General features: G+C 40.4%; 1 protein-coding gene across 6 annotated transcripts in view; it reads right to left on the bottom strand.

Moving 5' to 3' along the window:
• Window positions 1-20,471, bottom strand: part of zbbx (zinc finger, B-box domain containing) — a 53,000-nt gene extending 32,529 nt beyond the window's left edge. For all 6 annotated transcript variants that reach the window (XM_051396843.1, XM_051396845.1, XM_051396847.1 and 3 more), the window contains exons 1-7: window positions 20,336-20,471; window positions 19,232-19,365; window positions 18,645-18,758; window positions 10,529-10,625; window positions 9,378-9,429; window positions 8,538-8,653; window positions 4,568-4,663 (exon numbers count right to left, since the gene is read on the bottom strand). In XM_051396843.1, the coding sequence (XP_051252803.1) occupies window positions 4,568-4,663; window positions 8,538-8,653; window positions 9,378-9,429; window positions 10,529-10,625; window positions 18,645-18,758; window positions 19,232-19,296 (540 nt within the window). In that variant the 5' untranslated portion in view covers window positions 19,297-19,365; window positions 20,336-20,471. The remainder of the gene's footprint in view (window positions 1-4,567; window positions 4,664-8,537; window positions 8,654-9,377; window positions 9,430-10,528; window positions 10,626-18,644; window positions 18,759-19,231; window positions 19,366-20,335) is intronic.
• Window positions 20,472-26,148: the final 5,677 nt, after the last annotated feature.

Here is a 26,148-nt window from a genome sequence, read left to right as displayed (position 1 = left end):
AGTGGTTCATCCCAGTCAGCTATTCTTATTAGGAATTACTGGCACCTACTGCATGAGCTACGGGCATGGTTTAACAGGAGGTGTGTATGATGACGTGCGTAAGAATTGACTATTGGCTTGAAAATAACAATTGTGGCTGCTGAAGAGGTATGCATAGATGCTGCTAGCAAGTATTTATTTATTGACAAAGAACAGCATTCAAGGTTTTTCTCAAGGGAAAATCTGTTTTCACTCTTCTCCCAACCTTCTTCAGTCAGAGTGACTATGTTATATAGTTCTGATTGGTTGATGTTCACCCATGACAGACGGTGATACACAGATTCATCCGCTCACCTAAGTGTTTTTTGAAAGTACCTGTCCTTTTCCAAACAGTGTCTGTTGATGATTTCCCGGATGGTTCTGTATAAGAACATTTAGCCCTGTTACCCAGAACACAAGAAACCTATTGAGTATGCAGAAAAGTTCTAGGATCACCTTAATCCTATGAAATCACTCTTATGAGCCCCATAAGGGACCTTTGTGGCGTCCTTGGTAGTTTCATCCATGAAACTTTTATGTGTGTGCTGATACCTGTCAAACAAATACGCACTATGCCACATTTAAAGGAGGCCTTTTGTGGAATAACATTACCTCTTTCGGCAATGTAGACATTTCCCCCCTGCAGGACAGAAGCACAATCATATGTTTGATGTCTTCTGATCAAGAGCTCTTTGTTTACGCCTGTGATGGATTCCGCATCTGATTTTTAACAGTTGCACACGGTAATAATGTCATTATGGATGGATGAATCTGTATACGCCCAATCGGGCAAAGAAATGAAATATCTCTGGCCTCATCAGTGATGAAAGCGGAGAGCAGCTCAGTCAGTGACACATCCATATGTTGAATTAGTTCATTCACTATCTCGTGGGAGGGAACTTGCCCATGGCCATGAAATCTTTAAGAATCAAATCTTTGTCTGCAAACAATCCAACAAGCCTAGGGACATTACTTTCCTCATCTTAACACCCTCTGAAGGAAAATCTTTGCATTGCAAGAAGTTTCAAACACTGCAACAGCTGAAGCCATCAAGAGAAACAGCATTCTTGCTGCACAAAGCCTCCAAGGCTTCTCATATGATCAGAGAGAAAAAGAGCGAGTGATCAGTGGGGGTTTCCAACAAGAATTAGCTCAATTAAATATGCTGATGTAATTTTTAAATATTGCTGTATGACTAAAAATTACCTAGCATCATAATTGTTTTGATACATCATACACACCCATCCGGTACTCCACACAGGTTAGGCTACATCAAATACCAACAATGCCTTGCAAACATTAACTGAACAAGGTCTGTGTGTGTGTGAGGCTGCAAAACACAAGTTGATGAGGCCCTGACGAAAGCCCTAACACAGCGTACCGATGAAATTAATATTCTTTTTGTCTCTCCGACTCTCATTCGCTGTCTCTCCCTCTCTCATTTTTTTCCAAAGCAAATGAAACAGGATTAGCAGAGGAGAGAGAGAGAGATGCCTGTGTCAGCTGCACATCTATAATCCCTGGTCTTTATGTCCTTCAAAAAATACAGTTTTGCATTTGTGATTGCATAAGAGCGTGCATATATGAGTTCAAAACTGTGAGTGAGATACACAGGAGTGTTGTCCTGTCTGGTTTCACAGAGCTGTTTCGATGTGTGTACTTTTTGTCTTTGTCAGCGTGTATGGCTTTGTTCCACCATAGCGGCTAACCAGTGTGTTGACCCAACCAGCAGTCAGGTAGCACATGAACACTGAGATGAGAAACAAAGAGATGTCTACATAAGCTGAGCTGCACTGCTAGTTAACAGTTTGCTGTTTTAAATATAAACATAAAAAGCTTCTGTAGCTACACAAACACACCAATAATACAGACATAAACACAAGAACACACATTATTACACATAAAGAAACACCTTTTGACTGACAGATCACAGGGTGTACACACAACCATATCCATGCACACTCACAAAGTGCACTTCATATCATATCATAATCTCTTTCTGAGTACTTCTAGATGAAAATAATAGCACCCAAGGAAACAATAACAGGAAAAGAAGCTTGCAAAATCACACACATCCTCTGAGGGAAAAAAAGGAGAAGATGTACATAAGCCAAGAGAACATGGAGTAACTACATAAAACATAGATACCAGCACACCCACACATACACACACACACACACACACACACACACACACACACACACACACACACACACACACACACACACACACACACAAATATGAACACAAGTCAGTAGCCATGAAGGAACACTGAAAGAAAGTGAAAAAATGCCTTAATAACACAATAAGAACAAAGTAACAACAAAAAAACACGAGTTACCAAAGTTCCAGAGCTGAATATGGCAAGACTTTTACAAAAGGTGTTTTTTTCTCTGGTAACCTGTATGACTACAACCAATTGATAAAGCTAGTGGAGACCATAACACTTTGGTCTTGCTGCCAGGTAGGACCATAATATGATGGGTCACTGCGGTTATATGCAGCAATGGCAGGTCCACATAACAGGTTGGTTACATCAGTAGACTCACTTTTTCTTCTCACTGATAATTTGAAGAAAAGCCTGGTGAAGCTCTAGCGGAGGTTCAGGTGAGACCCTCTGCCATGGACTCACGCATATTCACTCATAATGTCCTTGCTGTTAGCATCTGGGGCTGTAAATTGTGATATCAGCTGGTCCACTAGCACAGCGACACACCTACACTGTTAGCCTTTGTCATCTCTCTACCTTTAGTACGCTCATGCTGCTGTTACGCGCGCCCCTCCCCATTCACCGCCCAGTCTTCGCTTTGCTTCATCATTTCATCAGCCTCTTCAGCCTATCAGTCTTAGCAGAGCCATCAGCCACCCCCAGTGTCTGGACTCCATGGGGGGATTTATTTTTCTGCTGTTCAGGGCAGACGGCCCTCGATTATAAAGTCTCCCTGTAGAGTCTAAGCGCCAAAGACTTTCTGTCAAGACTTAATTATCACATATCATCTGCTACAATGAAAATCATCTTTACTTCATTCACTCACCTCTCCTGATTGAACTTAAGGCAATACATTAGTGTTGTCAACTAGGCAACAGTATGTTGACTAGTTGGTTAAAAAATTCATATCTGTAGCAACAAACACAAATACTGCTATGAAAACTGCACATAAGAGCAATATCTACTTAACATCCCATTTTCACATGATTAAATTTAATTTATAAATATCACAATGTAAAATGACATCCATTGTAAATATTTAAAAATCCATAAAGGTTGTTTAAACAGTACAGCATACTCTATTTTATTATGAGAATAGCTTTGGAAAAATGAGATTCTCCTAATAAAAATGCTTTGCATACAAATTTGTTTTAATAGGTCATTGCAATCCATTGTTTGAGTGTGTGTGTTTGTGTGTTGTGCACGTGTGGTTACAGCATCTTGTGTCCTGTATTCTATTCCCAGTGCAGTGTACATTTTCAGCATAGGGATCTGTGTGTTCATGCATTTGTGTTATCTACATACACAACTGCTGACTGAAAGGGTTTGAGAATTGCAAGTGTGTTGCAAGATTAGTGTCTACAGATCTGTCACAATTTTTTGACATCTTTCTAATGACAATGTACACAAAACGTACATTTAATTATAGTAAGTAATAGTATATAGTATATAGTAAGTAAAAATAGTATTGCTTTCATGCAATATCCAGCAACAACATATAGTTCCAAAAAGTCCAGCAGATGAGTCAACTGCCTACTTTTACGTATCTATTTTTTAACTTAGTGAATGGATTAGAATCTTTACAATTGTTATCCTTGACTCGTTTTAGGTAGTCACAATTAGTTAATTACTAGATATGTTCCAGGCAGATGTACTGCAGAATCTTTTTCCATTTTGTGGATCCAACACAAGTGTGTCGGCTTAATTAAACTGTCTGCCATTGACCTGCTGTCTTGTCTCTCGGTTTTATCTTTGACTGAGCACTGCTGTTGCTGGTCTTGGGTTGACTGCTGCCTGAGGCCTGTTCTCTGTTCTCTGTCACAATGTGAGTGTGTGATTGGATCTTAGTATGTGTATATGTGTGGTGTGTGTATGTGTGTGTGTGTGTGTGTGTGTGTGTGTGTGTATATATATAAGTGACCGGAATGAGCTTTTGAGATCAAGGCATTTGCTAATGAGGGACATCCATTTTGTGGTTCGGTAGGAGGACACAGCAAACCTGCAACAGCACAACACACACACACACACACACATATCCAGACAATGCAGCCTTTCCTTCCAGTTATTTTGTGTGTATGTGCACACGCACATACAAAACTGTGAGATGGCTTCAGAAACAGAGAAAGGGGAAAAAAGAAGAGTGGTTGAGATAAGTAGTTACTGTAGCCAGAGATGCAAGAAATGCAAGAGAAAGAATGAGTAAAGCAGAAGAAGAATAGGATCAGGACAGGTATTATTGAAAGTATCTGTGAAAGAGAAAGAGAGACAGAGAGAAACAGACACAGACACAGGCACAGAGAGGAGAGGAGATAGACTAGATGCACGTGGGACCATGCTCACCTGAATGGGGATCATTCTGTGGAGCTTCAGTGCCCCCTTCTGGTGAAATTTGGCAAAGCAGCCAACGCAGTAGTCTTCTGTGCATTCAGCACACATCTACAATAACAGAAACAAGAGATACACGGTGAAGTCAGTGTGTGTTCGCGTGTGTGCGAAAGAGATGAATGTGAAGATTTGTGTGTTGATGTGTCTCAAGGAAGCAGACAATTAAAAAAGAGTGATCGTGTAATGTGCATGTACAGTATGTGCATGTGCTATCTGTCAAGTCAACTATCTGCACTGACAAGCAGAAGCTTAAATAATATTTGTTGAAGATTTAAACCTAAAGCCGGATATCTGTTCCTTTCCTCTAACCTCAACCTTGCCAAACAAACTTTGACAGGAGGGATGAATATTGAAATGGATTCTCTGGCAAGATGCTGCAAGGTGTGTGTGCGCGACTGTTTTTGTGTGCATTTGAGAGAGTGCTTGTGTGTGTGTGTGTGAGAGAGAGAGAGAAAGAGAGAGAAGAGAGAGAGTGTGTGTGTGTGTGTGTGTGTGTGTGTGTGTGTGTGTGTGTGTGTGTGTGTGTGTGTGTGTGTGTGTGTGTGTGTGAGAGAGAGAGTGAATGCATCTTAAGGGAGGTCATTATCATATCTATCTATGAGAATCCAGTCTTATTAGTGCGGAAAAGTCCTTGCATCAGCAGGTTGGGGAGATACGCCTAGGCTGGGTGGACGGAGCACACAGGCGAGGACAGAAGGAGTGGAGAAAGCCAATGAGAAGGGAGGATATGTGGAAGGGAGGGAAGGAGACAGAAAGGGACCATGGCTTCTTAAAATTCAAGAAACAACAAACAATAAACAAACAGCCACCATTTGTTTGGTTGCCTTCATTAGACATGCAGGTTAATTTTTTTCGTTATGGCCCATGGTTTCATCATCAATACCATGTCAAATTCAGAAAGTATACATAAGTGCGCTCTCTGAGGGAACAGTGCAGGTTGTACTTTGAAGTGGGGCTTTAACTGTTTGTCTTTTGTAACTGTGTGATATACTTCTGGATCTAACGACTTACAACATTGCATCTTAGTCTCTTTCTTGTTCACTTCCATATTTGCTACTTCTTCACCTGTTTCGTCATTGCTTATAGATAACTGAGTTAAACAAGGAAACACTATAAACAAAACAATTCACTGTTCCATACAATTTTTTTTGTGGATCAACAGGGAGCAGATTTGCCAATTGCTCCTGCTCCTTTCTTTTTACTCTTTTATCTCTTCTTCTACCCTTTTAGTTATTTGTTATGTATTAATAAATGCATTTATTCGCAACACAGTGTTAATTTTTTTTTGCCCCTTACTTCTTTCTCACACATATCAGTATGTTACTGTGTGTGTTTGTGTGTGAGCGTGCACATACAATCCTAAAGCTGCGACATTGCCATTTAATGGTCCCATAAAGCAGGGCCTCATTTCCCCCTTTCAGGCCTGAGGATAAATTACAGCCACTCCCCAGGGACTACGCATCCCTATCAGGCTGCAAGCGGCATATCACTGCGCTCTCCAGTGCTATGCAGAAGGAAATGAGATCCTTTTTTTGCCTGGATGACTCTGGATTACAGCACAAGGCTAGGCATGCAGTGTGTGTGTGTGTGGGTCCGCGCACATGTGATTTTGGTAGTCTGGCCAGTATGTGTGAGTCATAGTTTAAAACAAGCCCAGATGTCTATATGATTGTGCATTTGTGTGAGCATGTGCGCGTGTGCTTTTGTGTGCTTAAGTGCAGTTCCAGACAGAATTGCAGAGACAGAGTCGTAACGCTTCCCATTATTGCCATCATTATAGGGCACAGGGGCTATCCAAAACGTGTGTGTATGTGTGCCTGAGTGGATTGTGTGTATCTGTGTCTGTGTGTGTGTGTGTTTTTATCCTATGCGTTTGCCCAGACTACTACAAGCATTGCCATTAAGCCCATCACTATGGGGCATTGGGGGCACTGGGTCCTTCATTGGACAATTCAGCACCATCATCATCAAATGCACTATCAAGCAAATTACCACATTACATTTTAACGCAATGTGTGTGCTGCCCTTAAAATAAGTTATTCCACAACAAAAAGGGCAGAAAAATGGTGGCTGTCAGCTCAATCAGTCAAACCCCTCCCTCTCCTTCATTCCCTCTATCAATCTCGCTGTGTCCCTCATTGCTCTGGTTCTCTTTCTCACTGTGAGGCATTGGTTATTCAATACTAAAAATCTGCTGACATGGGATCGGAATTACACACAAGTAGCTGAGGATCTAGAAGACGGGGATGTGCTAGTGACTGGTCATCAAGCATGTATTACTCAGGTCACTTTCATGATACACACATGTACGGACAGAAACGCACACACACTGTGGCTTTCTCCAGGATTTCTCTCTCTCTCTCTCTCTCTCTCTCTCTCTCTCTCTCTCTCTCTCTCTCTCTCCCTCCCTCCCTCTTATACACACATACAGTTGCCAGCCACGGTCCCTCCTCCTGAGCAATAGTGGATGAAGAGCGAGAAAGAATAAACAATGGTGCCCTCAGAGGTCTCAAGTATCGATGAACAGATCCAGCTAAACTATTATCACTGCAAACACAAACACACAGATAGACCAACAGATAGGACAGCAGAGAGAGGGAGAGGTAGAGAGAGATAGGGAGAGGTGAAGAAAGGACAGATAAACATGATGGACAGGGATATGGCAGAGTGAAAAGGGTAGAAAGAGAAAATGTGTTAAAGAGTGAGAAAGAAAGAAAGAAAGAAAGAAAGAAAGAAAGAAAGAAAGAGAGAAAGAAAGATGGTAAACACATAGGAGGAGAGGATAAAGATAACAGGCATCTTGATGACAGAGGGAGAAAAAAGCTGATACAGGAAGAAGAGAATGAAGAAACATAGAAGGATACAGAGGGGGGAAGAGGACCGTAAAGCACCATAAACAGAGAGATGGAGGGTGATGGACAGGTAGAAAAAAAAGAGGGGCAAGAGAGAGACAGAAAATCAGAAAATCAGAGTTTTATCTGTGTGTGCAGGTCAAGTCATTTTACTCCTGGGGCCAGATGAATGAAACTGAAATAAATAAACAGAACGGCAAAGAAGAAGTGCAATGTCACCGATTGTGTTGCACCTGTTCTGCAACAGCACCAGAATAGCTGTCTTTATGTCCAACCGTTAAACACAGCTGTGCTTATTTATAGCGCCCATACAATCATCACATCTGCACACCGGATACATGTGATATAAATCTAATCTAGTTAATCTATAGAGCTCATATTTAAACAGGCTTAACAAAGTGCCTCACAACTCAGGACGAAATTATAAACATCATAAAGAGGAAATGATGGCGAATGCAAATAAATGATAAAATTCTTCATTCGTAAATACGTTTTTTAATATGATTGAAAATTTTACAAAACGCTGTGGGGAGTGCAAAAATAGTGACACACTCAGTGAAATTGGCAAATAACTAAACAAACAATGTTATACTAATACACATCTCACTTTCTCCACTTCATCGTATCTGCAGCTGTCTCTAGTGCGCCTGGTCTGAGGTCTGGTTGATGCATACATTCTCCCCTCACTCGTCTTCTTCTATAAATGTATGCATGTGTGGTAAATGATGTATGCCTGGTTTCTGTGAATATATATCACTTATACATCTGCCCCTTGGTGTTTTTAAGTGCACATAGTAGTAAAATAAACAAGATGGCGAAATGATTTGTCAATTAGTGACATTTGATCCCTCAAAAAAGGCAGATTTGTTTTGTCTTATCAGAGACCTCAAAAGTCATGCCTCCAGAGGATGGTGGTGTCTTTTTTGTCCGGTTTGATGAGAGTTACTGAGCTGAGTTTCTATCCAGAGGATAGGAAATTCTTCAACTGCACAACACTGGAGTTACAAATATGTCAGTTTAAATTATGTCTTTCGTGTGTCTGTGTCTGTGTCTGTGTCTGTCTGTGTACATACTAGTTCAGCAGTCTTGACTTCACATTGTCCACAGGATTTTCCCTTCAGCCTGTTTCTTCTTGTCGTCCGAAGACCAACAGCAATGGGTGGCGGCGGAGGCGGTGGCTGAGGTGGGGCTAAACAGATCAAGTATGCTGTTGTTAACATTTGACAAGGGGATTTCATTTAATACTTTGACATTTAAATGCTATTTATGTTACTGACTACCTGCCTAGTCCAACAACATTGTCAAATACACAGTACAGTATAAAGCAAACTTAAAACAATCAGAACATCAACAATTAACACGTTAACATACAAGTAGTTTAAATCTCTGAGCTACTGTTGTGGAATGTATTATATAGTAAATAACAAAACATAAGAATATATCACCTATTATGATTATGACTAATTATAAACACCAAAGCCAGAACTTATAGTGCATTCACTAAGGCTGTATACATTTAACATATATCAGCGCATCATTTGGAAACATTCTGATTCAAGGTGGCATTGTGTGCCTCAGGCGTGTTCAAAACATTAAGAATTCTGCCAAGGTTGGCTACTGGTTACACAGATCAATCTTTAACAAGCGAACTCCACAGTCTGGCCTCTGTGATGGCAAGGATCCACTCTACTGAAGTAACAGTGAGCAAGACACTGAACCTTTACCGGTTCCCAGGGTGCTGCTCTGTGCTGTAGCTGCTCTTGAATGCTAACCTCCATGTGAAGGGTAGAAAGGATTTCCGTACAGGGTAGTGTATCAAAGCACCAGCGTTTTTTGGGTACACATCCGTGTTAAGGCTACCTGGCGCAGGTAACCCACAGATGAAGCCCAGACTGTATCTGTAAACTACTCACCTGTCAGTGGTTCATCCTTCAGCACTCGAATCTTCACCTTGCCTGCTGACAGCTGCAGAGGAGACAGGGAGTGACAAATCAGTGCCGACAGTTTGTGTAAGCTCTAAGCTTCCTAACGCTGTTTTGTTTATGCATTTATATGTAGGTGTTGGCAAGCTTGTATTTATAACCTACTCTGTGTTCATATTATCTTTTGCAATTTAAAATCACTGTATTTTTTTAATGTGGAAAAAAATTCATATAAAATGTGCTACACATGGGGTTCTTCAATATATTTTCAGTCTGTGTTATAAAATGAATAAATGTTATATTTAATTTATTTTATTTACTCTTGATTAAATCTTTTATATTTTTATTGCCTCTCAATGAGAATCATAATTTGTCTCCCACCACCTTTACAAGGGGGCATTTAACAGCAGTGCCCCTGCTTTCTGCTGAAACTGAAATGCAGAGAATTCAATTATTCTTATTCTTTTTTTACTCTAAGGCAGTCATAACCTTTAGAAGTTACTTTTTTCTAGTGCAAACTCAAAGACATTAGGGTTCCTCCCCTGAGATCAAGAACACAAACTTCTCATATAAATGGGCAGGGTGCACACTTTTTATTGATGCAGGAACATTGTGCATCCATAGCACACTAGGAAATGGAACTAAGATAAATTGGTAAATTTCCATTATCGTGCTAATCATAAATCTGGATAACTGTGAATATTCTTACATGGCTTGACTTAAAAAAGTCTCTAGATCACCAGCATACAGTCCTATTTTGATTTCCGGATTTATCTTGAACAAGGGGACAATGGGGTGCCTGCATCTTTCCAGTCTTTCCAAAATCCTAAACCTAATCTTATATCACTATGGCTGAAGGCTCAGCTTGCCTGTTACATCACCCACAAAAAAAAAAAGATTAAACCACTGCGTGGGAATAGTATAGATTCCAAAATAACATAATAACAGGGTGATGCAATAAATATAAGTGTTTCTTAACTAAATGCAGTATTATTGTAGTGTTAGAGCTAGCTCTAGAGCCAAGTATATTTTCCTGATTATCGTGATAATATCATCTATCACCATTATAACCAAGATAATTATAACATTTTCATGTCGTCCCATGCCTAATCCACAGACGCTGAAATAGATTTCTCTTGTACCTTTTGGAGTCTGTTCTCCTTGTTCATCTTGGTGCTGGTTGCATTGCTGTTTAAAGAACCACACTGCCCAGACTTCCATCTAAACCTTCCAGAATGCCTACACAGACAGAAAGACAACGGGAGAGAGAGGTTGTTTGGCAATTGTAAATCAACAATTTTGATATACAGCCCCTTTTGAATTCGACTACATAGCTCATCTACAGTATCATAGCTCCAATTTAAAATGAAAAGAGAAACAGTGATTACATCTAGTCCTTTGTTTGATTTGTTTATGCTTCTTTTTTAATGAAGACATGTTTTTCATATCTACAAAAACAGTCACTCTAATATTCATTTGACGTTAGAAGATCTGGGTATGGGAGCTGAAAACATAACAATCGAGATTCTTCATCAACAACAACATGCAACACAGGCACAGACACACACATCGAAACACACAGAGAAGATGTTTTTTTAAATCATTTTTCTAATACAGATTCATTTCCATTATATTTGAGAACCTTCGCATAACTGTTCCACGCAGCATATACCAAATAAAGTAGAGTGAATGGAGAAGATGCATTCTTTACATGTCCACATTAACTGTTAAAATAAATATTTGTAAGATTTTAAAAAAACTGCAACGCAAACACCTTGCTATTCCTGTATTTCCAGTGGGGTGAAAGTGAAGGCAGAATAGATGTAACAAAACTAAGAATGAATGCATTTTAATCCATTCATCCAAGGAGTCAGAATTCCAGTGTCAGACTTAAGTACAGGAGAAGGACCTGATGTCAAGAAAAATAAAATAATATATCAGCATGAAAAAGGCATAACAACACCACGCAACTAAGTCCCTCAGACTAAATCCATGAAAAAAATCACTTTGTTCCATTAGACAGAAAAGAGTGTTTAATTTATCACAACATAGTCCTTGTGTTGTTAAGAAGCCTCAGAACAGCAAGGAAAAGCACTCTGCCACACGCCTTTACACACACGCAAGAATTTGGCTTTGCCAACATAAATTCTGCACACGTACAATGTCAAAGGGGCCTAAATTTCACAGTGCATGATCCAGTCTAAGACCAAAGGGATGGATGTTTTCCATCTCGTTGTAGACAATAGAGGTCTACTGAACCTCACACATAGAAATAGAACATGAAAGGTTACAGGAATTATACTTACTCAAACATAAACACACAAAGGCATAGATGCAGATGCAAAAACAACAACTTGAATGCAAATGCAAATGCAAATGCACATGCACATGCACATGCACATGCACATGCACACACACACACACACACACACACACACACACACACACACACACACACACACACACACACACACTCATGCAGGATGCTCATGTCAGTTGCAGAAAGTGAAGAAATGGAGAGGGATCCTCATTTAGATGGGAGTTATTCATGCTCATGTTGTTGAATTATTTATGCTATTTATGCTATTGTGATGTCTGGCTGTCTTTGAAAGAAGTTTATTTTGGATTGAGCTGGCAGCCTGTCAAGGCACAGGAAGTCAGACTCTATTTGTGTGTATGAGCGTGTGTCTCTCTGTATGTGTGTGTGTGATGGCAAGAGTTGCCAACATCCCTGACGCCGTTGCTGTGCTGCGCTGACACTGAGGGTGGGCGTCAGGTAATCACCCTGGCGACATCACCTTGGAAACTGGACTGTCGCTAGGGGAGACAGTTGAGGCACACCCCCGTTGGTGCAGGATGACAGGGTGTCCCCTCAGGACAGGCAGCCTGGAGAGATAGTGTGTCTGTTTGTGTGTCTCTGAGGACTTTGCATTAGCAAAGATCTCATTATCTAATACCCACAGAAACACACTCAACTACACCCACACATGAACGTATGAGTAAATACGCACTTCAAAATAATAATGGCTTAAAGTTGTTTTTAGAAACATACAGATACATCCCCGTAGTCAATGTTTCTCTGTGTGTGATAAAGCCAGCAATGCAGTGAGAATGGCATGCAGCGACATGATTACACCTGTTAAACAGAGAAAGAAAAACACATACAGACACATGCACATTCACACAGTGCTATCACACATTGCTGTGCACCTTTCACTGTCTAGTGAGTGGATAGCAGATGACAACCTCTGAGTCACAACTTGCATATTGGAAACAAACATCAAACGCGACACCAAACACCACCTCGTCAAAAAAAATTCTTCATCATAGTCAAAGCGGAAGAAAGACAGTGAGGAGTACAGCGTCACATTAGCTTAGAGCAAGCTCATAATTCTAAATGAACAAACAAATACAATGCAAGGAAAGGAAAGGAAAGGAGAAGAAACGTCAAATTATTCAATGTTAACCCAAGGCAAACGCTGCCTGTCGTACCTGGACACACTCATGTCTAACGCTAGGACATGTACACAAACAGACATATAGCTATCACCTTTAACCGACCTGTCTCACCCAAAGGGAGAACTGACAACATCTGCGTCCCACACGTACACACACTTTGAAGTCTAATGCCATTTCCCAATTCCCGCTTTCCCAGTGTGAGACGAGAGGATGGGGAAAAAACAGAGAGGGTTGAGGAGGAGATAAAAGAGCCATTCAGACACAGAATCCTATAAACACATGTTAGCGCATTTAAGGCCAGCATGAGCAGGCCGTAAGGTTAACACACGTGTATGTATGAACACATACAGACTGAAACAGGTGCTAGTAGGGGTCAAATATAACAAATACACGTACTGACAAAAAAATAATAAACAAAGACTGGTAAAAAGAGTAAGAGAGGGAGCGCAGAGGCCTATAGAAAGAAAAGCACAGCAAAGAGAAAGCAAAGAGGGCAGGAAAAAGGAGAACCTCAACTGTACTTTTAGATAAGGCGAGAGTGAGTGTCTGTAAGCCATGTAGGCCTAAAGACAAAGCTACATTAAATCTGTGATTCGGGCAGGCCAAAACAGAGAATGATATACTGCGTTTGCCCCAAGCCACGGGTCTGGCTTTATTATCGCCTGTGTACTCTTCACAAACTGATTATACCGCACCTCCTCTCGGCAAACTGAATTTGTTCGCCTATTCTTTGAGTCCGTATATAAGTGTGTGTGTGTGTGTGTGTGTGTGTGTGTGTGTGTGTGTGTGTGTGTGTGTGTGTGTGTGTAGCCTGACTCTAAGACAAAGATGAACAATTCATCTACTCTGGGAGCTCTGCGATCTAAGAGGAAAGCAGAGAGAGAAAAACAGAGTGGTGCATAACACAGACACACAGTACACCGCACAGCCTGAGCATAAATCACAGCTTGAAGATCTGCAGTAAAGACTTGTCAAAGATATACTCGCATGTTCTGAGAAGAAAAGACGGGTAAGGTAGGAAGCTTAAAGAAAATCCAGGTAACCTTCACATCATAACACCTGATTAGCCGCCAACGCCCCCCATCCTTGTCTGCTTTCTCCCGTGTCAGTCAGAGAGGAACTGATGAGAAAGTGTCTCCTCTTCTTCATTAGAGGTGTGCCGATTAATTGATTCAAACTGTTAAGCTGGACTTCACATCTAAGAGGCTGCTGCATCGCAGCACACAGCTTTCAGATAAAAGGTAGGAGGCAGCTGCAGCTACATTAATGTGGAGTTCAATTGTAAAAGACGGATGGGACGTGTGTATCTGTTTTATTTTAGTACCTAATAATGTAATTTACTCCATGACTGCTCCTCTTCAATCCCAGTTCATGTGTTTTCAGCTTCATCACACATCACAAACTTTTCTTCTACCTTCCCATCCACTTCTGGTCACTGCGTCAACTGCATATTCAACATGTTGACCAACAGACAGCAAATATACAACAAAGTATGGAAGTATGGCAATCTGTTACACTTGAAAAGCAGTAGTTAAAGCAGCAACGAGGAATGTTCTTTTTTTGTAGACAAAATCAGCAACATTTCTACCACCTTGTTTGATTGATCTCATGGGGAATCTGATATGGTAGCATGAATTAAAAATAACTATACAGAAACAGCCAATCCTCTTGCTGAAGGTCCTGTTTGCTTATGTAGCTCATACAGAGGCATCTGTATTCAACTGAGATTGTTTCATAACCAGTTCTTTGTGGTAGTTTTAAATATAAAAGGTAGAACAACTCATCTTCTGACCCATCTCAATCAAACCAAAAGACTTGCTGTGAGTCCCCGCTTCCCCTCTGTCTCTGTACCCAGCAGCAGCATGAGAAATGAAAAAGGTGTTCAAATGTTCTTCTACGCTCTCCTTGACAACGGCTCTGCACAGTCAAGACTGATTAGGGACACCAGTGTGCACAAAAACAAATCAGCAATGCATTATTAATCAACAATGGCCTGTCTGAAATGGAAGGTTGACTAATTTGCTATTCTAAACAGGTGAATAAACATTTGAAAAAAGAATACTTAATATGGTGTTATCATTTTTTCAGTTACCTCTCAGCCACATCATATCCAGAGTAAACTATTTCATCTATTTACACTTTGTAGTGAGTCTTTGCCAGAGTCTTTCTCCTGCCTTCACACACTACCTCTCACACATACACAAACTCTCACTATATCTTTCCACCCCTTTCAAGCTGTCTTCACACACAATGTAAAATCTTTCGGAAACAAGTAATATTTCACAGACATACTGTCGAGCTTAAGCAAGATCCATGTCCTTTAGCGGAGTTGATCTGATTAAGGAACACAAGATAGACAGAACCAAAAAAAGCGTAGTACCCTCTACAACCCGCAAATTGTTGAAAAAAACACACACACAAACACAAGCGCCATTATTTATGGAGGACTAGTATCAAATGATACACACAGGCAGCCACGCACACACCTTGTCGTATCTTGGGGCTGGTGGAGCGGTAAATGTTGCAGTATTTCAGTGTGACAGGAAACACTGTGTTTATGTGCTTATCGTTTGTGCAGCCAGGACAAGATGGGCCTCTCCCCATACTGATGTATGGCTTCTTAATTAGAGCTAGGCCTCCGCTGAGAAATAAAGCAGTCCTCATACAGTATACAAGGACACACACACACACAATTCATCGCCTAAAACAATAAATACGTATTAACCTATAATTATAATCTACAGTATGCATTCCATTGTTTGTTTGTGATGTATGAATTTCAACCAATAGAAATAGATCATGTGGAAAGAGTCTCATCATACCCCAGCTTTAAATCACTAACATTGCAATTAGCAGCGCTGCCGGTAAATGTGTGTGTGTGTCTGTGTGTGTTTATGTAACCTGTTACAATTTGAAGAAGCCTGCGCGTAATATACATACACCCCTTCTCCCTAAAGCTGTCTCTGAGTTATGTGCTCATATACTGTGATATACACCTCTGTTAGGCAGTTCTCCATAACTTCACATTGGGTAACACATCTCAGAGTTATCAATGAAATGAGGTGAACTGGGAACTGAGAATAAAACAATCACATTAATAACCAGTGTTTATTTTCATTCTGCAAATTCATTTCCTGCTCACACAGATTGGGATGTCCCTCGATATGAAATTAGTTAGTTATTACAGTAATGGGCCAGGCACACACTATGTAATGAAATGCTATTTTGCATGAGTGTGAGTGAGCTATCCAATATATCTATTATAATTTGTGGAAGCATGTTTTTTTTGTCTTTGTGTGCATGTTCACTATGTGTATGCTGTCCCATTATATTTAGGAATGGTGTAAAGCCCAATGCCCAGTCAATAAGAATCCAGCATTTGTTTAATTGCAAAACATAAATAAAAGTATTTTATTATACCCTATAACAGCCATAGACCTACAACCACTAGACAGACAGTGTTTATCTAAAAACAGGCCTGCTTTTGTTCATCATCAAAACAGAATCTCTTTTGTCACGATGACACTTATTATTTGACATGTGAGAACTTGGAAATAGAAAGAAATGTTGGAGTCTGTTTCCATTGCTTACAATCAGTTTGCACAGTGACTCAGGCAATTTCATTATGTGCAGGCCTGGCCCTTACAAGAGGAAAATAAATCTACCTCAAAGAGAACACAATCATAATGTGTTCCTCTGCAAGTTCAGGAGACTTGTGTGAATGTGAACAGGTCTCTGTTAAATATGGAAAAAGAAGTTATAAATGAGAGATGAACAATGGATTCGGTGGGGGGGGACAGCCCAAATACTAAGTCCAAATGACAACTGTAAATTCATTGTACTGCATCCTCCCATCCTTGGGAGTTTGAACTCAGAACTTGACATTGAGAAGGGCTTATGATTTGTTATGAATGTTTATACATAGGTACAAACCCTGAAATAAATTAAATTAATTTTAATCTATACAGTTAATAATATATTCTTTGTCACCAGAGTGCTACTTGTTTTGTTTTGTTTTTTTTTAAATGACAGACTTACAACTCAGCTCATAACTGAAGGGCAGCTGCTTGTGATATGAATGCTCACTGAATAGCATCATGGAAACAACATATCGTTCATCTGTTTTGAAGTGTGCTTTTTGCAAGCCTCTCAAAATGAGATAAATCTATGAGAGGTATTTGTAGAATAATAATAATCATGTTGCACCAGAAAATCTGCACGCCTGCAAATCGTCTGCAATTAGACTAAAGCGTTGTGACAGTTAATGTATAATATGTTGTAAGCATTAAGCATTATTGAAAATATAGTGGCAATTATGGGAGCCGAACAAAAAGCACGTCAAACAGAATACACTGCAGACAGGTACAATTAGGACTTGTAGTTTTCATTAAGATTGGTAAAGGAAGAAAAGAAAAACACCGGGGTACTTGTGGCAGTAAATGTATTCCTTTTAATTAAAATATTAGATTAACATTAAATGCTTTCCCATTGTAATCTTACTCCTTCATTTTACTGTTGCTTATTCTTATGTCCTCTGTGTGCGCTTGACATGCTCTTCCATTAATGTCTTTCATATGTGGAGAGCATTGTTGGCCATCGATTCCAGTGAGGGGAAAATATGAGTATGGTTGCATACAAGTTGTTAGGACCAAAGTGTCTGTAGGGCTCCAGTGACCTTTAGAATAGTCCACTATATAAGCATGAGCCTACTTCATCTATGAGTGGCTTTTTCAATTTTCTGACTGCTCCTTTTTCCCTTCCATGCCAACCTTTTCTTGACCTTTATAGGTAGAGAAGTCATGGACCTCCCCGTCACTCTCATTTAGTCTCCTCCTCCATCTATCTCTATTACTCAGTGTCTCTACTTTCTCGTTGCTTGCTCTTTTACAGCTGTTGCAGTCTTTTTCCCACCTTCCTACCTCTCTCCCCCACTCCCGTCTCTCCATTAGTCACCTGCTCTGTTCCCTATACGTTCAGCTGTGACTGTGGATATGATATGTTTCAGAATCTGTACGTTAAACCTCTTATCTCCCATATCACTGTATTCCTCCCTCAGCCTTTCTTGTTTGTCAAGACTTTCTCTCTCCCCTTTTCCTTTTAGGTCTCCATCGTCCTTCTCTTTCTTCTCAGAACACTCTCTTTACCTGTTGTAATCCTCCTGTAAGCCTCCTACTGTCTCCTTTCTCTCTGTCTGAGAGTATTAATCTAAGTAACTTTTAAGATCACATAGGTGGTTACTTTCACCAAAATAATGGCACAATTTTATTATCTGCATAGGCCAAATAAAAAACTATATTTACTGTATTCCAGTACTCAATTAGAGGGAATCGGGCGTATCATTGTTCAGATATCTTGCTCCGGATTAAAGGGTTGGACAGTAAGACAGACTGACGAATGGACAGCGTCATCCTTAGAGACCTGTTGCTGGTGGAGTTAACAGCATAAGATGTCACACAAATCCAACCACAGCAAAGTAATAACGCGGATATTCCACGTTATGGAGTGCAGACGACAGTGGTAAAGAGGTACAGAGTGGTAAAACTACTTGTGCAGTCAGTTTAAACTTGATTCAGGAAAATGAATCCCCTCTTCTGTGTTTTCTGTTACAGCTGCTGCAGCCCATCCTGTACATACAGTACTTATTCACCACCATCTCTCTCCTCTCTTCCTGCTGCTTTCTGCTATCTTACTTCCATTCTCACCTTCCCACTTAGGTCTGCCCCTCTCGCTCCTCCATGCCCCCTCTCCGTCTCCTTTCTCCTCTTTTTCTGGTACGCTAATTATAACACTGATACTCACCCTCTCTCCTCCTTTTCTTTACTCATGCTCTCTTTCAGCTGTTGCAGTTTCTCCTCCATGTCTTTGCTCTCCTGGCCCAGAGTCACCGTCTCCATCTGCAGTTCTTGCAGGTTCCTATGGCAACAATGCACACACACTCACATATATGCAATCAATCAACAACAATCAATCATACAAATGACCTACTCCGTCAGATTGGACAGCCGGGCTTTCATCGATACGTTCAATTCATCTGCTGCACTAGCAGATCCCTGTTGCCATGACTGATCAATACTTTGATCAATTAGTCACTGGATCAGGGTACCACCAAGGCAGACATCAATTAAGTCAATTACCTGTTGGCAAATGAGAAACTATGTAGGAGACTGGACTCAATTTTGCGCGGGGCAATATCAAGAAAACAACTGCACTGCACTGAAGCAGAATCCAGGTCACATGGTTAACCTGCCTGAAACACCATTTAGTCAAATTCTGCCATTATCTGGGCAGAATTTGAATGGGAGCAGATGGAAACAGTGTGTCAGCCAAGTAATGCATTCAAAATGACATGTGCCTTAAATTACATCATTGATCTTATCTCATCTCACCTGGCATTGAGCTTGACGGATTTGGCCTTGTTGTGCGGAAGCACCACAAAGTCATTTAAATTCATGCCTCTTCTTTCCGGGGGCTCAGGTATTCCTCCTGCGTCTTTCGCTGTGCTTTTAACAAAGAGTCTCTCCTGCAATAAAACCCAACAGTAATGGCATAAAACTGGCTGTCACGCTGGGCCCAGGCTAAATCACAGACTGCCATAAATGAATACTGCTGTAATGAAAAGAGCAAAATAGCAGGGACAGATTTGCGCGAATGTATAAGAGGCAGTTAAAACAAGCAATCCTGTGTGTTTAAATTGTATCTGACAGACTTATACGGTTGACAAATGGCTGGCAACTCTTTAGGCAGTAAAAGCCAATTAAGAAAATTAGCCAGTGAGGCAGATATAATATATTGTTATAATAGCAAGACAGCCACACCTGTTAGCAACTCAGCTGCTACCAAAGTGGCATTAGGTGGAAGGTGTTTAGATACTGTAAGTTTCACTCAAGCTGGGTAACCGCTTAACAAAGATACAAATCAAAATAATAATATTTGTTGTCCACAAATGTGGAAATTTGTCTTCAGCTTCACATGCTGATTAAAAAACATCCCTGTAAATCCCAATAGAAACAATAATAAATAACACAACATGCAGTTAAGTTATTGCATTTTGAATGAAAGTCTTTTAGTAAATGCAAATCATTATACACAATATCAGGGTAAAACTTCAACACAGTGACCTAAGGTTGGGGGGGGCAACCCTGCCTGGCAACCACAGTGGACAGCCTTGGCAACAATGACTCAGAATACATCATCATGTTTTCTTATATGACCCATATACCTCAGTTATCTTGACCCAAACCAAGGATATATTTGCTAAAGCAGACAATAATACAGTGAATAATAAAGTTTTGATAAAGGAGAGCTAAAGTTACTGTTGACCCGCCTGTATATAAACTTACAGCAAAGGCAACAGACACACGGGTCTAACTGAAAGCTAGTCAACGTGAAGCCAACCAGACTGTGTTAACGTTACGTTACAGTGAGTGTCGGTAACCTCAAGTTAGCGACAGTAAATGAACTTCACACACTGCTGAGAATACCTAACTCACCTTATGCTTCCGCCACTCTCGGTCGGTTCCCCGGCTTGTGATAGCACTATCAATCTTTCAGTGCCTTGTGGTCATTAAATTGAATGTTTCAGTAACACACGTTGGCACGCTCCAGGCTGCGCTCAGGGCGGTTGTGTTTGGCTCTCGTTACTACGGCAACCGAGCTTCTCTCGCGATAGTTTAGGAGTTTAACGCTATTCACCAGAGGTCGTTTAGTTTGTGTGTACACTAAATTTGAACTTTTCCCTGTCTGGATTAGTTTACTAATCTTAAACTTTTTAAAGGAATTATTATAGCATGCCTTTGTTTCTTGAGGGAATAAACATCGGATTCAAAGACATCAAGTCCCCTATTGCCTCAGTAATCATGGGCAGCGGGAATTCCCTTCTAATTAAAACCCTCACAGCATCAAGATAAATGTTACAGCTCTGATTGGAGCTTTGAACCCTGGTTATTTTTTTAAACATATTTTAGAGTCGTCTTTAGTCATCCAAGATGATGTTGTTTAGATCTTTCATGTTGACAGTCATTAGAGATCAGAGGCAATAATTTCCCATTCATCACATAAGATAAATGTGCTAGATGAATAATGAATTTGATAAGACCAAAGTGAGGGATACAGTGTGTTGGCCTATGTGTATCCACAAGCTTCTGTTTGTTTGAGAAATTAGCCACCAAAATGAGTCACCATGTATCTGTGTGTTACATAAAAGTCTACAGTGTATTCATAGGATACTATGCAAAGGAAAACAATTCTCAATTCAATTGGGCACAGAGAAGAAAAAAAGCACCGTCAGCGTCCTTACAGTACAGTATTATCAATAAAAAGTTTGAAAGTTTATAAATGTTACATGTTACGCTTTTCCTGTAACATTAGAAAATAATTGGAATTTGACAATTTTGCTTTATTTCCCAAGTAAAATAAACATCTGAATTATGAAAATAACATATTTATGTATTATTATAAATAAATAAATTCATTGTGAAAAAGTTCAGTTTCAGAAGTGTTTGTGTTGGGATACAGAATATACCAGTGTACGTACAACACAACAACATATCAACTCCTTCATGTAGGCTCAATTCTATGTAGTGTTTATATGCTTCCTTGAGCTTATTTGTAATGCGGTTTTATCGCAAATACAAAGTCATTATATTTCAGTAATAAAAAAGACCAGAGCAGAAATACTTGTTTTTTACAATATTAAAATCCCCTACATACAGAAATAAAACACATTTAAATCCCTACAAAGGCCTATACCACGATCATTTCTAAAACTACATACTCTTTTGGTTTAACAGGTAATTATTTAGAACATCTTTGTATAGTAAATATATATAAATGTATATCAATTGATATCATTTAATTTCTTTGTGATGTTATTGCATACACGACTATGTGTCTAACAGAGGTAAGTCAAACAGACACAGAGGCTGTGCTTGTGCATATGTGAGTCTATCTGTCTCTCTGTCCCATAACAGTGCAGCCATGCACTCATCTATCCAGCCCTCATCTGTATTCCAGGACAAAAGAAACTTTTCTGACTCTGTTGCAAAAAGCACTCCTCTACTGCAGGCCATGTCCCTTCCATTGCTTGCTTTTTTCTGTCTCTCTATCCGTCCTTGCAAGGCTCCCTACCAAACCACAGGACAATTATGGCTCTGTAAGCAGTGAACACACCTCCACCTTATTCCTAAATCCTGCTATCTCACTCTCTCCCTCTCTCTCCTTTTGTCTGTCTCTCCTCCTACATTGTTGGCATATGACCTATTGCTCCTGCCATCAGGGAAGTGTGGGTGTATGACTTATCGAGCGGTGCCTGTGTGTGTGTGTGTTTGTGTGTGTGTGTGTGTGTGTGTGTGTGTGTGTGTGTGTGTGTGTGTGTGTGTGGATGGTCACTTAGGGTCGTGACCCTCCAGCTGGATTCTGTCTCTGCTGCTAAACAGTGACTCTCTCCCTCCCTCTCTCAGCTCTGCCTGCATAGACAGCTGGGCGTGCAGTAGCATACCGATCAGTGAACGAGCAAGAGGAAGCGATAGAAGGAGTATGAGAGGGAGTGAGGGATACAGAAATGAGTTAGGGAGGGAGGGGGGCAATAGCAAGAGGCCAGAAGGCACATGGAAAAGCAATGCAAGAGAAAGACCAAGAACAAGAGAGCGACAGAATGCATGAAAGGAGGGGTACAACAGCAGAGCAGTTGCAGGAAAAGGACAAGCGTTGTGCTGTGAAATGTCAAGGCTATTTAATTCATTAGGAGGCAATGATTATGGCGCTGTACTGAATGTCATCTGCTGGGTTAAACCTTCCTCGGCGGCCTCCTGCTGGATATATATTGACTGTTTGGCAATGGTTGGAAACCTTTTAGCAATGACAGAGCGGCAGCAACAGTGACAGTGAGAAAGGAGCCAGCCAAAGTCAACACCATTTTTATGATTCCTGTTATGCACAGGGGGGTTGTAGATAATCCTGGGAGTCTATTCACGAAATAATGGTGACATTGTTATAAATAACCTTGAAAAGGTGGTTGGAAGCTTTCACACATTCATCTTCTATACCTACTTATTCCCGCTCAGAGTCACAGGGGGGTGGAGAGCATCCCTGCTGGCAGGGAAGCAGGTCACCAGTCCATCATCGGATTAACACCAGGCAGATGCATTTATATGGGCAATTTTAATCTGCTAGGTCTCCTGGTCTGCGTGTCTTTGGACTGTGGGGTGAAAGCAACAGAAAGACATTTACATAGAAACAGCTGGCCCGTGATCCAGGACCTTCTTGCTTTGAGTGTCACAGCAGCAGCCCTCACTTTAAATTATTGTTAGGGAAATCATTTAGCCTTATACTAATTGGATCCTGACCTGAAATTATCTCACCAAATCAAACTAAAGTGCTCTAAATCAGAGAGAATGTGTGATGTATTAATTGAAGTCAATCTGTGATGCTGGCAAAGTCACATCATTATACCAACTAAAAGAACAAGAAGAAAGGCAGAGAAGGAAGAAAGACTTGCGGAATTTGATGCAGAAAGATCAAAAACAAAGAATAGTACTAATCTGGTTTCATGCTTTAAGACAACTACTGTAAATGGCCAACTACTTCATAAGCAGCCAAGAAAAGGAAGTCTCTGAACAGCCACAGCTCACACATTGCAATACAGCCTCTGTGCTATCTGAAAAAGTTGTGTAATAATAATAAAAAAAAGATTAAAGAGAAATTATGTGTTTCAGTGGAGCTGAGCAGGGACAATTTAACGATGACAGCTTAGTGTGAAGTCCTAAAAGACTTATCAATCGACAGTGACACACATCCCAGCATACATCTCTTTAGGCCGTAACACCTGCCCACTAAAGCAATCATATTCAAATTTAAAAAGTTTTATCCATCTCTGAGATTTCTGCCTCCACTCCAGTACAATAGTTATTTTTCACAGCAGACATTTTGACATGTCACAGTTGGAAAAAGAACATGTGTAATTAATAACATTAATGACAGCTGAATTTTATTTAGATGTGTCAGTTGCAGGGGCCAAGTGTGGTGCATACTGGCTCGCTCACTGGGACACTTAAATGGAACTGAGCCATTATTAACAATAAGTTCCAACTGTGCTTTTATCTGCTATAACAAGTCAAAATGTCTGATGTGATACATTTAAAAAATAGAAACAATGTCCCATAAATGTCTGAATAAGCCGCAGACCCCAATCGAAACCTCACTTTTCATTGCAATTACTTCCTACTGAAGACATACCTGAAGTGAAAGCCCTTCACTCAACCTTTTTCACAGCAGACATTTTGATTTGTAAATCCAAATCTAACGCAAGTTTTAACCACATTTCCACACCACATCAGCAAAATGAAATGCAAATGAATGTGCATCATGGGTCATGGGAATATAAACAGTGGACTTCTCCACATTTTTAACTTTTTTTTTTCTTTCAAATTTCCAGCATTTCCGCTGCAGTTTTTTTAATGAGCAAACTAAAAATGGTCATAAACACAGGTAAATGGACAGAGCTTCTTATAAAATGTACAAGAGCTCCACTCTATTCAATAGATCTTTTTCACAGCAGACATTTTGACTTATCATAGCAGGAAAAACACTGGCAAAACAAATTCTGTTAGCAATGGCCCAGTTCCATTAGTGTCCCAGAAAGCCATGCCAGCAGGCCAGCACGCACAATACCAGGCCCCCAGCTCCCCTAAATGCAATATTCTCAATGCTATTAATAACACCTATGCTTTTCCAGCAATGACGTGCCAAAATGACCTTTTTCACAGCAGCCATTTTCACATGAAATAGTAAGGCAAACACAGGTGTTACCAATGATACTAATTAAGGCCGCATTCAATTTAGAATAGCAGAGCTTTTTCAGTGAGCCAAACATGCACAATAGCAGCGCCCTCACTCTGTTTGACACAACCTTTATTAATGTCATTGGTAACAGCTGTATTTACCCTACTATTTCATAATTCAAAATGGCAGCTGTGAAAAAGGTCTATTGTCCCATCAGGCAAGTGTGCACAATTTAGATAGAATGTATATTTCAGTCAGGCAAGTTCCAGCAGTCATATGAGGGGTTAATTTTAAGTGCAATAATATTAAATTAGACTTCTTACAGTTAAAACTCTAAGGTCAAATGTAAGTGTTCATTTAGATATTGTACACCAATTTTCAACATGATAACCAATTAAAAATGGGCACTGGAGCATCTGTTTTATGATAAAAACTCTGCTCATAGCAGGTACTGTTGCTGCGCACTAGAGGCCCACAACCACTGCAGCGCTCCTTTGTTAAAAAGAGATATTGTTAACTTCTGGCAGGAGATGTTTCAAGGGCTGCAACCATAATTTACCCTCAGCGCTGTGTGGAACATCCAACTGCAGGTCCCATCCACTGAAAATAATGAGATTCCTTCTCGCTGAGGTTCTCATCACTGAAAAACCTCTCTCAGGCCATGACTGTGATGAGACGTACTCGGTGGACATGCCAGTCAAAAAGATGTGAGTTACATGATGAGGAGCTAGAGAGGCGAAAGCTGCGAATGAGGACCAGTGCCATCACCATAGGCCACAGTGGGACATGGACAGGAAGTCCTTGACATCATGAAGAGAGTCCAACATACTGACTCTCCTAATGATGTCTTCATTCTCCTCTGATTCCCCACTGAAGGTCCCACAGGGTGGTGTGTTATTAGCTAGTTGGTATACTGTGTGTGTGTGTGTGTGTGTGTGTGTGTGTGTGTGTGTGTGTGTGTGTGTGTGTGTGTGTGTGTGTGTGTGTGTGTGAGTGTGAGTGCGTGTGTGTTTTCTGCCTTTGGGTAGAAAATACATCAAAAGAGAAACAAATAATAAAAAGAGCGATAAGAAATGGATGCTGCCTTTCAGCAATATGGTAAAATGTATGATTGCTGTAGACTTACTAATGTTCTTATATCTAAAAGCCATAAATAGGGTTGACATTGACTTTGGATATATGAGTGACAGAGAAGGGAATAAAACACAGACAAAGCACAATCCAATGACTATGAAATAGAAGGAAAACCTGAGAATAAGACTATTTGACAGAGCCTGACCAACGGACAGTGAGGAGGTGTCTGTATGGATTGAAAGGTAGATAGGAAATTAGAGAGGGAGAGCAAAGTGGAGTGAGAGGGAGTAAGTGATAAAGAGAGTTGCAGAACGAGTGAAAGAAAGAAGAGAGCAACAGAGGAAGAGGACAATATATCGAGGTGTCAGGAAGTGATGGCCAGCCAGTCATTGCATGTCACTGTGAAAGAGAGGTAATGAGAGTTCTGGTGGAGGGGAGAGGGGCCAGAGGG

This window comes from Dicentrarchus labrax, unplaced genomic scaffold, assembly GCF_905237075.1.
Source record: "Dicentrarchus labrax unplaced genomic scaffold, dlabrax2021, whole genome shotgun sequence".
Lineage (NCBI taxonomy): Eukaryota > Metazoa > Chordata > Actinopteri > Moronidae > Dicentrarchus > Dicentrarchus labrax.
The sequence above is the reverse complement of the archived record's forward strand: the minus strand, read 5'-3'. Positions and strand labels throughout refer to the sequence as shown.